At 34.4% G+C, this 11600-nt stretch overlaps 1 protein-coding gene across 1 annotated transcript; it reads left to right on the top strand.

Moving 5' to 3' along the window:
* Positions 1-7121: 7121 nt before the first annotated feature.
* Positions 7122-8489, top strand: LOC124353370 (fork head domain-containing protein FD4-like). Its single transcript, XM_046803212.1, has one exon. The coding sequence runs from the start codon at positions 7339-7341 to the stop codon at positions 8062-8064; it is 726 nt and encodes a 241-aa protein (XP_046659168.1). The 5' UTR covers positions 7122-7338; the 3' UTR covers positions 8065-8489.
* The last annotated feature ends 3111 nt before the right edge of the window (positions 8490-11600 follow it).

The raw sequence follows: 11600 nt of genomic DNA, 5'->3' as shown, positions 1-11600 counted from the left end.
CGTAACGTATGACTTTATCTAACCTAACTTTATGTATAAATAAACTTACATGTGCCTTAGATGAGTCTGTCATGTATTTTAAACTAATATAAAGTCTCATTATAGTGGTAGTTTGCATTTTCATAGAATCTCAATATTAATCTCAATAAAAATCTCATCGTTACGCATGGCTAAGGCATGACCGAGTGATTTTGAGGTCAATTTCTGGGGAGGTCAATAAAAGTTTGCAAACGGGTTTAGATAATTTCTCTTTTCAAATGTTCTGTCTAATATATTAAAATAACCTTGGTTTATAAAATCTCTTCCATAAAAAAAGTTTACTTACGAAATAAAATATTATTAACTAAAGAATTTAAAATTTTAGAATTTTGTTTCAACATATGAGAAGAGTATAGTTATATCTTTGATATTAAGCATAGTAATGAATTACTGAACGCAGCTTTGTCTGTAATTCATAATTTTTATTTGTTGCGTATTTTTATATGCTCGTATACTTCGTAAGATTTTCTGATACATGGTTTTGAGAATTATACAATGATAACCGTAATAGGAATAAAGGTTCTAAATAAGAGTACAATGGACCTTTTACATACAGGGTGTAAATTCCAGAAACACCCTGTATAGCGCTATATAACTTTTGCTAGGATCGTCGTAGAGATGTTTTATTCATGTCATTGTATTTCTTGTGAATTTACCTATCAAATGACATGTCACAAGATAGGGGTTGCAATTTGAAAATTTAAAGTGACACCTCCCCTCTACCCCGCATTGAAAAGGGGGGAAATATTTTTATCCTTCAAAGAGTTTATAAAAGTATTTTAATACGTATGGAGAAGTTTTTAAATCGATATCGCAATCCGTTTGGAATATATCCAGGCGTATCATATATATATATATATATATATATATATATATATATATATATATATATATATATATATATATACTTAATTTATATTCTGTATATTAGATATGTCAGATAGCAACGTTTAATCAATAGAGCATTTAAATAACTCATTCATCCGTTCGTATTTGCTGTAGAAAGTAGATATACGCTTAAACAAATTACTCTTTCTTTTTTCCATTTGTTTGTAAGATCTTTAAATGATGCCTTTCAAAATTTCTTAAGGAGATTGTTATATTATTCAATTAAGAGTAGAACTAATGCTAGACTAAGAGGCTTGCGCCAATGTGAACTGTATAAGTAGGCACATAACCTAATTTCCCCTGAAGTCGGTATATTTCTAAGAAAGAAATCGTTCGAAAGTAGTTGTAGAGGTTGATATGGAAGACTATCTCCTCTCCAATCGTTATATGACCTGCAGGCAGCCATAAATAGGGAATGAAAGTCGCTACTTCAACGGTCTATATATGGTAAACTGATTTTAACGATTCATCTAACGATTATTTACGTGTTTGATGAGTGATTTTAAGTATGTCAAGCTACGATAAATATTATCTAAGCAACAAAATTATCGTTTTATATATTTTACCCTTTTGATGCTTTCTCATATCGACCACCATCAGAACTGAAGCGGCTGGCGATTGATTTATTTCTTAGAGAAATTTCAAGAAAATCCAGGTTGCGTGCTTATACAATGTGAAACTTAGCTCATAGACTATACAACAAATTGATTTTCGGGTAAATTATACAATCTTTTGATCTTGGGAGATTTTAAGATGAGGCCATTTGATATTTTGAAAAGTAGGCCTATACAATAAGATCAAAATAAGATAAATTATACATCTCCAAAATGCAAAAGCTTCACAAGTGGGCACTAACACTTGATTTTGAGTTTCACAAACAATATATAAATTAGCCTGAGTTTTATGTAACGTTTTAAGTGTGTGCTATAGTTAAAATTCGCTCTTAATATAGGCCTAATATATATACGGACAAACAGATACGAGAGATTTTGCAGTTCCCTGAGGGAAGGCTTCGCTAACTTTCAGCTAATACAATATGTAGTTACAACAGAGATGATTATAAAATATAACCCCTTTCTAATCCAACACAATCTTGCTTGTTTCTGAAGATGGATCTCCATACGGCGACAAATCTCACCATACAACCCTTAGTTTGTGAGGTGCACAGCAATCCCTACTGTGTTCTTAGCTCCAAATAAAACATAATACACTACTATTGTATTATAAACAAACAAATCAACACATTCCAGTTTACATCCCTGATTATGAAATGTAATAAAAATTTACTCATTAAATAGATTTCTAATACGTGCCTTCAAGTTAAATTATTTACTATTTTTAATCTAAGAAATTAATATTCCTTGTAATAGTGTATTTTTTGTTTTTTATATTCGAATTTGTTTGACATGTATAAGTTTATAACCTTTTTCATTATGAGGAATTATTTCATTACGCGCATTGAACCTGTATAAAAAGAGAATACGTTTTTTCCCAGACTGGGTCTAAATAGCTGTAATTCCCAGATTACTACTTAGTAAAGTAGCCTACGTCATGTTTAAAATGTGACTTGAAGTCTACATAAATATTTTGAAAGTATACCTTAATATATAAACCTTTCCTAAATATAGCCTACTTAGATGAAAAGATAAACAAATATTTTTCGTAGGATAGTGTTCTAAATAAATTATTAAATATTTCAAAACTTGTTAGCCTATTGAATAGCATGTACAGCTCAGCACTTGAGAAAAGATGAAACACGTTATAAAGTGAATAGTTTCACTTTTTACTATACAAACTCTGTGTGAGAGGCAGAGCAAAGGTAGGCCTATAGCTGAGTTATATGAGTAGAGCTAAAGTATTCAATTCATTTATTTTTCTGAATACGTAGGCTATTATTTTATACAATATAGGCTATACATCTCAGACGTCAGAAATTAGAACTTTAATTTATAATTAAGAACAATACATCTTTTTACTTACAGACTAAGTCAAAATTGATGTTCTATAGCCTCAGGTAGAAAGGAATTCACCAACACTGTAAAATTCTTTTTTCAATAAATATTTTTTCAGAGCTCCTTTTATATTTGCTTACTTTTAGTTCAGATAGAAGGTTTTGAAATAAACGGTTCCAGAATGAGATACTTCCCTCTCTGAGAGTGCAAGGCGGAGGTTACCACTATGTCTTATACTTAATCTGTGATTTTCTCAAACAGAATCCTTAGTTTTTTCTATCTAAAAAGAATTGTTCTATATATGTATAGAGAAGTAAGGATTAAAATTCCACGTGAACGAAAGACTCCTTTGCAAGAACGTAATGGTGGTCGTCCATTAATTATCGGGGTTACTCTTTTTTGTTCATGTAAGACTCTGGATGCATGGGGTGATCATCCCATTCAATTCCCATTCAAGACGTAACGGAGGAAAAGTAACAATAATAAACCATTAGCAATGCATCCGAAGGTAAAAGAGGATATAAGCCTAATCTCTGAGAGCAAAACTGATTCGGCTTAATTTGTTGCAAAGCTGGGAAATGTGAGGCAACCATGTCAAGTACAGCATCCTTTCCGGTAGTAGGTCAGTAGAATAAGTTTAATTTCGTACGCGATGGTCATTTTTGAGTACGTAAGCCTAGCAGTATTTAAAGGACTAAGCTTGTATTTTATTCTACATAAAAAACTGTTAAACTTCTAAACTGTCCACTTTTATATTTGGTCTTAGAATTATAGGGATGTCTCAACAGCCAAAGTGTTTTAGTTTTTGTAAAGGTTTTTGTTTTTGAAAAGTAGCGAATCTTTGACCGCCTGGTAACCGATACAATATATAAAAAGTAAAAAGGATTTGGAATCGAATTACTCATACTACTTTTAAAACGATATATATATCCTAAAATTTTACAGAAAAATATTATAAAGCTGTTTAAGTTCAACATTGCTCTCTAGGGTGAAATCAATATAGCCTCCACTACAGCTAGGTCTTAAATTTCGAAAACGGAAATATTATCCAAACAATTGCAATAAAATGAGCTGCAAAAAAAAACTAAGTGTTCATAAGTCTTAGATGCTTAATTTAGCTATAGCTGGCGGCATGTATATACATAGGCTCACCTTTTGAAATATCTTATGATTACGTCATCTTGACATCGTAAGAGGTACCAAAATATGAGTGGTAGAAATGTTGTTTTAAATTACAACGTTTCAGTAGTCTATTAATATTGTGTAAACGCTAAGAAAAAAATGTACGAATGCGGATAGCCGCTATCTTTAAAAGTTCGCTGAACGGTTTAGAGTAGGCCTATGCAGAGGTTTGATTGTAGTAATGATTCGATCATTATGATGGTTGTAATAATCAAGTTTTTGCAAAATATAGTAAAAACTTATTTTACCAAATAAAACCTTTATTACACCTGATTTTAAAGGAATGTGTAGAAATCTTAGCCTCAAGCAACAGTTAAGCCCACTTGCTAGAAATATATTGAAAAAATATGCCAGGTTAAACCGGTACTACTATATTTTTTGCTAAAGTTGTATCGAATTAAGGTTCATAACCAATAAATGTTGTTTAGTTTACATCAGAGCAGAGACAATAAGAGGTGATATATTAAAACCTGATGAAATAATGTGTCTTATTTTGTGATTTCATATCGTAGATAATGATTTAAGGTTTGGTTTTATAGAATACTCTGATTATAATTTGGGGTAGGGTATGATAAGCGGACCCGGTTTTTTATATTGAAGAATATAGTCATCGATACCTAATATTCGAATCTCAAATCCTAGACTATCAATCGATATAAAAGTACCTATAGTCCTCAATAACAATCATATGTTTTAAATGAAAATATGAATTTAATATTTACAGTGATCAAATTATTATAACCAAAATTAGGAAACTGAAGACGACCATATTTACTCCTCTCGCAGTTAGAGTTGTTTCTTTCCCACAAATTTCACATAATGGGTTTTTCGGTACGAGTCCAACAAGTTGAAGCTATGAAAAGTGTAGTTTTATAAAATTGACTGCCATTTTTAATAATCAGAATTACTTATGTAAAAATGAAATATTATCCTATGTGTATTATTTTATAGTGTTTACAGCTGTTGATATAGATTATTTAAGTTAATAGTTCATAATAATTAATCAGTATGGATTGATTATATCGATGGTTATGATTAAGTAGCCTAATATCGTTTGCCAATTTCGATATAAAAAACCGGATCCGCTTATCTTACCCTACCCATAATTTGTGTAATGTACACCAAACCAAAGTAGAAGCAATGTTTATGACGAATAATGTATTTGTACAACGTAATACTAACCAATAGGCCTACTGCGTTGTAAAGTAGAAAATAATGTTGCAGTTTCCTGTCCCCTTTTCTGAAGAAGTGTAAAAGAAGTAAATAAAGTAAATATGTCTTATTTTAGCAGGCGAAGTTAGGGCTAAGTAGCCCTCTCTAACACTTAACCTGAGGACCAACGGCTTAAAGGTGACTTCCGATGTGTCAGACAGAAGAAAACAATGTTAGGCTACACCTTTAAAGCCAAATTAGGCCCACACGGAGCAGATTTTAAGACGTCTATCCATGAAATATGAATATGAAAAGACCAATAAATGGCATTAGCCAAATGATCATGACACAAAAAAGAAAAAAAAAGACAACTATAACAGCACCGATCACGATGTTGGGTCCATTATGTTAGTCCACACAAACCTTGCAGTTTTATGTAAGATAACACTCACTCTGTACTCGTTATTAATGAGATTTTATATTCTGCGGAAGTATAATCTACCTTTTTTACGAGAATGGAGATCGCTTAACTTTAAAAACTTACTGTATCTATTATTTCCGGCTATCAAAGCTATCAGTACGGAATGGGCACTGATGGAAACGAAAGAAAAACACCCATCGATATAGAGCTAACACGTAATAAAAAAGTTATAGATGGTTTGACCACAAAAGCTTGAAAGAGAGAAAAACAGAATATTAGAATATATACAAAATTATAGAGTAGTTTGAGTGGTAAACTGTGGCATGAGCTTACAACAAAGACCAAATATCTTGTTTATCTACATATTAATTATAAAATGTAACTAACCTAGGGGTTTTCACATATAACGTAGCTAAGTTATATAGCGGGAAGAGTTGACAGAGTGAAGTCCGTGACACGTCAGATTCCAGATACTGCACTAATAGGAAGGTGAACTGGAACTAAACTTAACATTCATAACGTAGAGTATATGCTAATAATATTCATAATTCGACTTAAAAGAATGGATTTAAAGGTAGTACGCTAAAGAATCTTTTAACAAAAATGGATTTAATTGAATAGAGTTATTGCTTTAAAATTTGCATAAAAAAATACTTAAGTAAATAATATTTTTCACTAAAGTATACTATCTGCCAATCAATTTTTTGAAGAGGCCAGTCCTCATTTTAATCTTACTTTTCCCAATTCCCAAAATCAGGGGTCTAAGTAAGAGGAGAGTGAATATAAAAATGTAGCCTAGACTGATAGATAATATGTCCTACAATAACGTTCACGATTCGGACCTGCGCAATCTCTAACTCAAGCTCAAAGTCCAGCCGCCCCAGACAGAGCTGCCATTGATCCTACCGATATAAAGGGTATCATAGTCAATAAAGCGGCGCGGCGGTCTACAAGTCCCATTAAGCGGGGTATTCATTACCCATCCGGGCAATAGATATCTGCTGATGAGCCACTCCTCAGTTGTCTATAGCCTGATTGAATCAATAAGTCAGTAATAGTAATAGCCACCAGGTCGCAGGTGTTGTACTAATTACACCTCTTTCTATTCCTGAATCCGCTACGCTCGGCCCATGCATATTCCGGAGCTAATTCCCCGGAACATTTATTGATTTGATTTATTTATCGGTCGGACAAGACGTCTAAGCGGAGGTTTCATTACCCTTTGTCGACGGCGGTGTCAATTCATCAAGCCGATCTCTCTTCCAATTGTGTCTAACTTATTGGGAACCGCCCGCGGAGCATCGATCTCTTTGAGGCCGCCAGAATGTAAACAAAAAGCGCTCATTTAATGGAATAACAAGAGTATAAAGCCGGCTCGACCAATGGGAGGGTCGGCTCGACGAGGGGTAGGCTCCGCCCCCCCGGCCCGCCCACTTGTGTGGTTGGGCGCCCGCTCTACTCCAATAGAACGACAGTGGATAGCCGCGAGGTGTGAACTCGGACACTTCTAACCAGTTCTGAGCGCGAACCCACCTCAGCACCACGCTGTTTGTTCTCTCACTGAGTGTTTGTGTGCTTTGTCCGCGCAGTGTTTGTTCACCGCCATGGTCAACATCGACTGTACATTGTGACTCCGAGATCTGCGAAGATTTCGAGGACTTGTGACTTCGGCTGATGATACAGCGATATTGTTGAAGAAAGAAGATGCCTCGGCCTTGTCGCGAGTCTTACGGGGACCAGAAACCTCCGTTTTCTTACATCTCCCTGACGGCGATGGCCATCTGGAGTTCTCCGGACAAAATGCTCCCGCTGTCCGAGATCTACCGTTTCATCAGCGACCGCTTCCCGTACTACCGCCACAACACCCAGCGCTGGCAGAATTCCCTCCGTCACAACTTGTCCTTCAACGACTGTTTCGTCAAGATCCCGCGACGACCGGACCGCCCCGGCAAGGGGGCCTACTGGGCGCTCCATCCTGCCGCCTTGGACATGTTCGAGAACGGCTCTCTTCTGAGAAGAAGGAAACGTTTCAAGCTGATGAAGTCCGACAAAGACAGGTTAGAAAATGAACTGGCCGCTCTGGCAAATATGAACAGATTCTTGTTCGCTCCTCCTCCGGCGCCTCCTCAACCTCTTCCGCCGCCGCCGCCACCGACGATCCCGGTGGAGCCTCTACCTCCTGTAACCACCCTGACGTCGGTCGTCTCGGAGCCTCCCCCGAGGCCTAAGAGAGCCTTCACCATCGAGAGCCTCATCTCCCCCGACAAGCCTCGTAGTCCGCCACCCCCGACGATACCTCAGCCTCCGGCGCCTTGCTACGTTCCTCCACCCCCGATTCACCACCCCCAGCTGGTACTGCTGCCGCCCCCGCCCTACTTTCATCCGCCACAACACGTCTTCAGATTCAGCCCCACGCTGCGGGCCGTCTGACATTAGAATAAGCCGGTTTTGTAAGTATGTAATTTATTCAATGTATAGTGTAAGTAGGAACGGAAAGTCATTACCTCGATGTAATTATAATTTCATCTCCAAGGGTCAAGTAAAGAAAATTGCATTTTATATGACAATTTCTATCATTTCATAAATATAAAGATTGCACCTAATGTTTTCTGGACTGTACATTAACTGATTCTTGATATTGATCGGCTAAGTAAACAATGTGTATTTAATTACAAGGATCTGTTAAGTAAAGTATATTCTCAACTATCATCAAAGAATACTTAAAAAATAGGCTAACCTCACAATATTGTAGTGTTTGAAATTTATTGTTAAGATGAACCAATATTGGTGTTTTCAAATTGAATGAATAGTTTTTAAGTTAGTCTATATCCATTATTAATTAATTATGGCCTAAATTGTTTTATCCAAGAAAAATAATAAAAGTTTCAACGTAACAAACTGAATAAAATAGAGTTTTTTTCATGTTTAATACATTTTAATATGGTTAAGAGTATATTTTATGTATATATTATCATCATCATTAAGATCTACCTGCCATACCGTTTTAAAATGTGTATATTTGTCAATGATGGGATTAAAGTTTATCTTATGAAGTTTTTTGGTCTATAATTATTATGTTTAATTGTTTCTGCAGATAACTCAGTGATGCGATTATTTAAGGACTCATCAGAGTATTTATATTTTAAATTTATGTGATTTATTTTCTATAATGTCGGCATATTAATGTAACAAACAGCGAAAATGCTGCACCAAGCAATTTTTATGACATATTTTGGTACAGTTTTTCAAATTGATTAGGCTAAATTAATATTTTCTTCAAACAGTAGTTATCTTTTCAGTAATTTTGTAGTTATAAAAATACAGCAAAGTGCGTATTGCACAAATTTTTCATAAGTATAAGTTTATTAATTATATTTCTAAAACATTAACGTTCATAATTCTTAAGCAGGGAGTGTTTTATCATTTATATTTGGGATATATTTTATTTTTAGGTTTATAAATCCATAAAACATTTAGTGAAATATTTGGACAATTAATATGGTTACTACCACAAATTATATTATTTCTTATTAGTGTTAATATTGCGGTTGGATCACCGCCTTATCATCAATTTAATCTAATAAACTGCCCGCTTCTGAGTAAGCGCTATGTACAACCGAATTTGCGGCAAATTGGGAATTTTAAATTTATTTAGATAATTACTTTGTTCTTCATCTTAACCTACGTATTATTAAAAAAATGTTATTTTCTTCTTCAAAATTTTGGTTTCGGTCATAATAACAACTGTTTGTCGAAAGTTGAGTTCAACTGGTTTAAAAAGCCTTGGAATTTTACCAAAAAAATTTATATAACTTAAGTTTAGACCATGAATGTAACATTACGCATATGATATGACCTTTAGAATTACCTTTACTTTATAATAAAGAATAACTCATGAAAACAGTTAATGATGCGTCTAAATTGAAACATTGTCAATCGTAATTATTTGGTTTTTGTTGTTATACAATTGTTATTTTGATCCAAAACTGTTACGGTATAAAATCAAGGACGGGTACCAGTAAAAATCTTAATGGTTTCTTTGAAACAATCTAAATGTTTAAAATAAACTCATAATACGGGCGGGAATCATCCTCTCAAAGACAATATTTGATTGAATTATGACTTTTTTAAGAATCACACTAAATACAACATCACCGTCCTTTGTTTACAGCGATGCACGACACATATAGGAATTTATTTTTAAAATAGGCCTATTGTTTACTATCGAAATATCGGGAGCAACTATTGAGTTTATTTAATAAAATTGTCAAATTCAGAAAGACATTAATAGAAATATAATTTTCTCTGTACATACCATGAAACCTAAAAACTTAACAAATGGCGGCTGTTTCCGTGTTATTTTGTGCGATTTAACATCGGCCATTTGTCACATATTATTCCATACGAATATTCTATAAAAATAGAACAATGCGTTTGCCTATTTGCATCTCAATTAAAGTAAATAATTTTTTATTAATGCATTATTATTTATATAGAGCCATATAAAAATATTGGCGTAGCGTGAAAGTTTCTACTGTATTATCGAACGTTTATTTAAATTATTCAAAACGTTACAAAATTATTACATTTTTCTGAGTTATCTCCATCTAAAATCTATTCTGATCGCCATTTATATTCCGTCGAAGGCTGTCGGATATACATTAGGGCTTCCTCGATAGAAGGGATAGGTAAAAAAACTTAGGCTAATTTAATTCCAGGAAGGATAAAAAACGGAATGATACGGGGCAGGGGCAGCTGGTCTGGCGGAGGCGCGAGGGCACAAATTAGGCCCCGGCCCTAATAGCGGCCTAAACTAATACTCTCACCTGAGGACTGGGCGAAGATTGGCCCGGAATGGCCGCTACACGGCTAGCCAGGACCGCGCTTGGTCGGCCGCTCTGGCCGGGCACGGCCGCGCCTATCGACACCTTGGGAATGAGCGAAGTGTTTATGTAAATCCTCTTCTGGAAGCCGATTCTTGATCATCGCATTAACATGACAAACAAGCTCATTAGACCTGGATAAACGCCGTAAAGGAAATATTATTTCAAGTCGCCCTACAGCGATTTACATATTTTACAAGCGTTTACTCAACATTAACGAATATTCGCCAGTATACGCTCCGGTGAGAAGGATTAATAGAGGTTGGCATTGATGTAATTATTTGGTTTACACGTAAACAATTTCTGACGTGAAAAATGTCTCCGGTAATTTTGTAAGGATAACAAAACCCGTTATTTATTCTTGCTCGTAAGGGGCTAGGGTTTTATTAGTTTAGTATCTTTAATTCCCACAAATGACATTAGTATTAAAAATTAAGGTTAAAAGAAGATATAGGATAGGTTGAAAACACTTTTTAAGTGAGCAATATTTAAAAATAAAGACCCATAACAATCTATCAAATGACCAGTTTCACTAAATATAATTTTATAATAAGGTTTTGCACCAGACCTAAAATTATTTTGGCAAATCATTTTGTGTTAATGTTGTAAACTCTTATGACCGAAATTTAATTAGGCCTACATACATTCTTTTATAGTAGTTACTTGCATTCTATCAACAGTCGAGAATATTCCTTTTATGTTTTATGGTACAGAGGACATAAACACAAGATTTTAAACAAATATTCTGCTGCGTTGTTGTCGGGAGACAATTATGGCTATTATTGATAACGACCATAAACTAAAGTACAATAATTGTTTAGCTAGGCTATAACACATTTTAAATTTATGTAATATACGCAGATTTATGTAGGACATACCTATCAATAAACAAATCGGAATTTATCATTTTATCCCTATAAAATATTGTGAACATATACTAAATCTTGTATTGAAAACAAATCCTTTGTGATTTTTCCATAAACATTAGTAGTTCGGTATGAGGCATTTAACACGTGTAGGAATGTACAACAATAAATAAAGGTGGTGTTTTTATTCAAACAACTACGCAAATGCCTTGTTTGT

The sequence above is a fragment of the Homalodisca vitripennis genome, chromosome 2 (assembly GCF_021130785.1).
Source record: "Homalodisca vitripennis isolate AUS2020 chromosome 2, UT_GWSS_2.1, whole genome shotgun sequence".
NCBI classification, from domain to species: domain Eukaryota; kingdom Metazoa; phylum Arthropoda; class Insecta; order Hemiptera; family Cicadellidae; genus Homalodisca; species Homalodisca vitripennis.
This window is presented reverse-complemented; position numbering and strand designations above follow the sequence as displayed.

Coding starts and splice junctions, on each gene's coding strand:
- LOC124353370 (XM_046803212.1), top strand. CDS start 7,339: ATGCCTCGGCCTTGTCGCGAGTCTTACGGGGACCAGAAACCTCCGTTT.